Consider the following 6,436-nt stretch of genomic DNA (forward strand, 5'->3'; position numbering starts at 1 on the left):
ATATCGCTCTTTAGCGCCCTTCAAAATTTTTTCCTCTTTTTTTTCATTATTTTTTTATGCCAACTCCAGTGATTTTCGTGACCTCAAAACTTATCCCAAATTTTTATGTATTTTAGGTTAAAAAGATAAAATTTAAATAAAAGATGACGCTCGATAGATAGTCCACCCGGCCCTTAAGGCTGACTTGTATTATGTTTTAAATATCAACAGACTTTTTAAAAAATGATGTAATCAAAAATATGATAAATAATGTTAAAATGAATTACCATGCCAACTTGTGTCTGAAGACTACGTGTTTAAATTTTAATAAGAAATTAAAAAGATTTTGAATATTTGTCAAGTCGAATAATTGTTGATTGCCCAAAAATCTAACTCGTGATTGGAATAATGAAAAGGTTTCGGCAAAGCTAATTATGAATGTCATAAATGTGGAAATGGTTGTTGCTTCCCAATCTCATTTAAAATTGGAAACAAACATGTGGAACGTCATGTATATGTTAAGATTTAGAAATAGTTGTAAATCTATATAAGCTAAAACTTGAATTTACAATCCGTGTAATAGATTTAAGGTCGATATTTATAGTGGATTCATTTTATTTTCACAGCCATTCTTGATACTCTACACGGAGCTATCCAAATACCAGGCGTAATTTCCAGTAAGCAAGGTAGTAATGGAATTTACGTGCCGGCTATTTACTCGAAGAGCCAATCGGAGTGGGTGGATAATTTCTACAAACAGAACGGCTATCTTGGTAAATAAAAAATTTTCAGCATGCTTAAGACGGCCAGAAAATGCTTTCATATAATATTCTATTCTATTTATTAACACTTTCTTTTATACACAAAAAAAACATAAGCAATGACTTTAATCAAAACGTGATTATCGAACAGAGGGATTCTATTTCGAATATATGCAGTAATAGCTTTTCATAGAGTGTAACCTTGGAAGGAATTATTATTCAAAACATTCCGTTAAAATTACGATAATATGTATTATCACTGATTCACTTTTACACTTGCGGCGGTGGACTTGAAATAGAGAAACGGGGGTAATTAATCACACACAGTGAATTCCAGCATGATAAATTAATTTATATCACGGTCCACAGATAATAATTTTACTATGTACAATCTGTACTTCCTATCATTTCATAATTACTCATAAGGAGGCTAAGGCTAGCCAGTTGGCGAGATAGACCAAAGGGAAGATGTTACCCTAAGCAGAGAAGAGGGTGAAGTTAGGAGGACGAATTATGTAAAAGAGAGAGAAGGGGGGGGGGGGGTTGTATAATACACGGGGACTGTTATCTGGGTTAAGCATTGTTGAAAACTATGATTAGGTTCACTTGCTAAACATAAAAATGATGATGTCGAGGAGATAATCACTTTAAAAAAAAGCAAGTACTCTACTTTTGAAGATTTCAAAATTCCAAGAATTTCCAGAACATTTAAGGAAATTCATAAGATTTTAACGACATTTATATTCTTTGTATTTTCGAGTATGATTTGTTTGATTCGTGCGTGAATTTTCCTTCAATATTTTTTTATGAATATGGAATGCAATTTCAAAGCGTTCTATGAAATTCATGAATTTTTCTTCAAATCGTCATGGGACTTGGTAAAATTTTCATATCGTCTGTCCACCAGATTTGAGGAGTGATTACCTCTTTGAATGATATGGTTCACCGTTGAAGGGGATTAGACCAGGGTTCGGCAACCTCGCTTCACTTCACTCGGCCTCGGCTCCCGAGCTTAATTAGGAAGAGTTGGTGGAGAGGCCTGATATACTTAGCGGAACTCCCTGCTCTCATTCCTTCTTCCTCCCTTTCTCTTCAAAGCTAACTATTTTATATATTATATATTTCTCCTATTTCTGTACGAAATGTGCGGAATTTCTGAGATGAATCGATCTTGTAGACTTGTGTTTATTGAATAATCTTTATTCTATTGAGTCAGACAGTCGTCCACACGCTTGCTACGAGATCACACATAGGGCCAGTTTTTCTGAGAAATTGAGTGGGACGAATAAATTCAATTTTTATTATTAGTAATGTTTCTTTAGCATTTATTAATTGACGAAGATTTTTCAACGATTAAATTTCGATGCACAGTTTGACAATGTTATATCGAAATAATCAGTGATCATGCTATTTCTATTTATGGTAGAAATAGAAAAAAAATTTTGTCCTTTTTCATTTTTTACTCACTTTCCCGCTTTTCCTTTCATTCAGCGACATTTTTCCTTTTATCCATTTCTTAAACGTTACCACCACTTCGGCGAATTTCAGCAGAGGAGAAGAGCCTTTGGGACCTTGGTTACTCGCTGCAATAGGTTCTTGTCCACCCTTTGGCATATAGTAATAGAAGGCGAGAGCACGACTTGCTCTCAGAGCAGAGGTTGTCCAGCCCTGCTTTGGACAATTTTGTCTAATGGAGACCGGGAGCTGGAGTAGCTCCGAGAGCTGAGGTTGCCCACCTCTGTTCTATATGGGTGTTGTTATTTCAAGTGCACCCTGCCTTTCGTTCAATTCACCTCACTCTCACTTTATTATTGTTGCAATTCAGGGCGCCTTAAGATTTCACTCTGAAATATTGCTAAAGGCGTTATAAACTCTGGTAATCGATGGAGTTAAACATATCCGTCGCTTCCATAGTCCTTATTCTCTCCTGTCTATTACAAATTCTTTATGATCAATTTTCGGAAATATGTTAGATATTAAAGAAAAATATTTATTCGAAGATCTCCCTTGCCTGCACGAATAAAATATATGCTCAAATATCTATCTATCTATCTATATGCAAATCATACTACATATATTTCGCTCAAAAATGTTGTATTCGAAGTATATGTCAAATATATGTCATTTTTTATATGAAATTCTAATGGGATTATATGTTTTATAGATCTCCGGTCGGTCCCCAGTATACTTCACATATATTGCAAATTTATTTTGGCCCACAAAAAATATATAATCGATCACATATATTTATCGTATATGTGCAATTTATGTTTCAATATATATGAAATTTACCTGACATGTATATTAAAAATTGGTTGAATATAAAATGAACATATATCGTTCTTATATATATTGATATAAAAAATCAGTCAAAAATGTCGTATAGGAAATATTAATGAGATATATGTTGAATATATTTCATATATAAGCATATATATGCCATATATAATTGGCATATATTTGATATATATTTTTAGATATATTTCACGCATATATAACTTTTTGTGCGGGTGGATTTTACTTTTTAATGTATTGCCGAAAAATTGACTCTTTTGAAAATCGAGCGTTTTCTAAATATGATTCTATTGCTTCCTAATGTATATATTAACTTTAATATAATTCTATGGTCACCAGAATATGATGCTCTCACACGTCTCGGAATTCAGGATGCCAAAAACTTCGTGAAACGCCACTTCGCTCGGGAGAATCTGACTCTTCTAGATAGTGTCACGGTTGGTCCTCCAATAATCGACCAGGTGGATGCCAATATCGAAGAAACTATGGCCTCCAATTCGTTTATTGATATCTACCCTTTATTGCCCTCCGTTTTTAGCCCGAAGGATATAGAAAAAATTTTAAAAGATTCGCAAAAACGTTGTAAAGCAGATTTTCAAATATTTGCAACAACTGTTATAGTTTCAAATGCATTCTTAGATCTCCTTACCAAATCTCTGGAACATAAAGCAGAAGCGAAAGCGATAGAGGCTGTCGAGTCCGGTGAATGGTTCAAATACATTAGTGTGAAGAAAATAAAGTCCTCAAAGTATTTAGATTTCACGAAAAATGAGAAGAAAGATGACAGAAGGAAGAAAGCATCGATTGGAAAGGCGGGCGGTGGTAGCCAAGGACGAGAAACCAAGACGAAGTCCACAAAAAAGAAATATAATCCTGTGAAAATTCAGTACGACGATTCAGACAATGAAGGAATGAAAATCAATGAAAGGTCTGAATTAACTCTTCTAACTGCAGAGGATATTAGGAAAGAATTGGATAAAGGGGGAAATTTCTCTGACATCCATAATTTTGTGGATGAATTGACGGCATATCTACAACCAAAATTAAATAAACAAGCTGTAAATATAGCTGAGCGGTTGGCCCAAACCACCAAATCCAATAATATAAGCGAAGTTGAGGAAAAATTGAACATGTTAATATCAAATATAAGAATATTTGAAAAGGGAATTAAATGTATTCCGAATAAGGAAGTACAGAATGCACTATCCAAGTATTTAATGAGAACTTTGGGAGTGGATTTTGTTATTGACATGATCAAATTCGCTGCGCAGCAGAACGTTATTCAGTGTCCGGCTAATTTAACGGCAGAGATAAGACAGAAGATCCTCCTGGAATTACCGAATGACATAAGAGAGCATCTGACTAATCTTCATAAGGCCGCTGCAAAAGGATCTGTTGAGGAATTCTTAAATGATGTTGAACCGACGATGGTGGCTTGCTGTTTGGTGTCGAGAAAGCTTGAGAAAAAACGAGAAAAGGCTCTGATGTTAGGACATAAGCAAGCATTACTGGAGCAATTGAGCTCGACTAATGATCCTGCTCTTGCTTTACATTTAGTTACGAGTATTTTATTCACAGCCACAACGCAATCTGCTCTCCACATGTCCGGAAGGCACGTTTCTCCAATTCTTGATTTCCTACAGGCTCATTTAGAAGATGAGGTTATGGAAAAATTAGTAAAATATCATGGTAAGTTACGGATTACATGCATGCATTTTTTTATCCTTTCAAAACATAGAATCAAACGAATTTTAGAATAAGTAAATTTAAGTATATCTCAGGTCAATATTTTTTAAACATCCAAGTACCTATATATAAAGTCGCGTTGTCCTGGGACTTTGCATCCAACTGTATGTTAACCACGAAAAAATCTGTATAAGGACCTTGCCGAAGGCAAGTTTTATAATTTTACGAGTAAAAAAATCAAATGAATACGTCTCACTTGAATAGTTTTGTGACTAACAAAATATTTTTCAGATCTAGTTCTTACACTCTTAAGTTCGGACGACGAGGAAATAAAGGCTGAGCATCAAGAAATCCTCAGACAAGAGCTACACGTTTTAAAGGAATTGAGTAATCATTCTAAAAAGCACGTCACCATGGACAAGTGAAATCATACTAATTACACATGTGCAACCCAAATAAAGATTATTTTTATGTGTAATAAGGTGCATCTTCGATTCGTAGGCTAATGACCTGGCTAGCGAAATTCAAAAAAGATATTTACGTTGTGAAGATTTTCATTAGAGCTGGAGACCATAAAAAAACAATGGATGGAAAGGAGAGAAAATATTTTCAAAATGAACACCTAATACTCTGCCGGGCCTACAAAATTGATTGAATGGTTTGTGGTGAGGTGATAGTATCCTTTGCCATTCAGTCGAGCATATGATCTCTACTGATCCGAAATGCCAGTTGTTCCTGGTAAAATCCGCGCTTTGATGGTTGTCATAAGTGATCCTGCCGTTCTATCTTTTACTGTGGTAATGAGAATGGATTTAGACTCCCTCTCGTACGCACCGAACACCCATTGCCCCTCAATAATGCACCCTCGGTTATACTTCCTATGACCAACTTTGGTTTCATCGATTTCCACTATTTTATTGGGTCTTTCCAACGTGGTGGCCTGATCTTCACACTAATCGATCATTAGTTCTTTAACAAAGTTGGGCCAATACACTACGGTTTGTCGTGAAAGTCCGAGTTCGAATTCTCAGAATTCTTGTTTTGGAGAATGCATTAATAGGAGGTAGATCCCCATAAATCGCACGGCCGTGGCCAAGGGGATGTGGATTCTATAGTACCAGGATGCGTGTAGGTAGCTATATTCGGTGTCACACTTGATGCCGCCTCTTTTCTTATGAAATACATATTTTTGTGTCATTTTTCTACACTTGAACATGCCCCGCGCATCGTTGCCCACCATAATTCCACTGCACTTAAGACACTTCAACTCACAGAGTAACACCTTGCAATTACCTAAGAATTCCACGAGCTTTTCGTAGTTTCCACGTATTCTATAGACCTCACTGAGTTTCATGTTTATTTCTCCACGATCCCAGACGTACTGGCTTATTGGCGACTTTAATTATCGTTCGATATAATGCCTGACCCTTTGTTGTCTAATTCTTCATGTAAACATGAGGGTTAGTCGACTTTCGGTATTTAATTTCTAGGGGGGCGGGAGGGGGGGGGGGCTTTTCTAGATATTTACCCAGTTCTCTACAGCAGGGATGGGCAACCTCCAGGTAGCTCGGAGCAGAGTCATAAACTCGAGTTAGGAATCCAATTAAGTTTATAACCATGTCAATTATGAGGGTCCTAGTACGATCATAGTGGGGACGGTAGTGGGGGCCTCACAGTCACCGTATTGGGGAGCGTCCCATGACGCTTCTGTCAAC

General features: G+C 36.1%; 1 protein-coding gene and 1 long non-coding RNA gene across 2 annotated transcripts in view; one reads left to right on the top strand and one right to left on the bottom strand.

Annotated features, from left to right (window-relative positions):
• Positions 1 to 2,177, bottom strand: part of LOC105269793 (uncharacterized) — a 4,077-nt gene extending 1,900 nt beyond the window's left edge. The window contains exon 1 of the long non-coding RNA XR_892477.1: positions 1,665 to 2,177. This is a non-coding gene — a long non-coding RNA (uncharacterized lncRNA). The remainder of the gene's footprint in view (positions 1 to 1,664) is intronic.
• The window catches only part of Ufl1 (UFM1 specific ligase 1), an 11,430-nt gene extending 6,231 nt beyond the window's left edge, over positions 1 to 5,199 (top strand). Inside the window, exons 3-5 of the mRNA XM_011310322.1 lie at positions 606 to 752; positions 3,375 to 4,724; positions 5,013 to 5,199. Coding sequence (XP_011308624.1) covers positions 606 to 752; positions 3,375 to 4,724; positions 5,013 to 5,146 — 1,631 coding nt within the window. The 3' untranslated portion in view covers positions 5,147 to 5,199. The remainder of the gene's footprint in view (positions 1 to 605; positions 753 to 3,374; positions 4,725 to 5,012) is intronic.
• The last annotated feature ends 1,237 nt before the right edge of the window (positions 5,200 to 6,436 follow it).

Source organism: Fopius arisanus, unplaced genomic scaffold (genome assembly GCF_000806365.1).
Source record: "Fopius arisanus strain USDA-PBARC FA_bdor unplaced genomic scaffold, ASM80636v1 scaffold00074, whole genome shotgun sequence".
Classification (NCBI taxonomy): Eukaryota; Metazoa; Arthropoda; class Insecta; order Hymenoptera; family Braconidae; genus Fopius; species Fopius arisanus.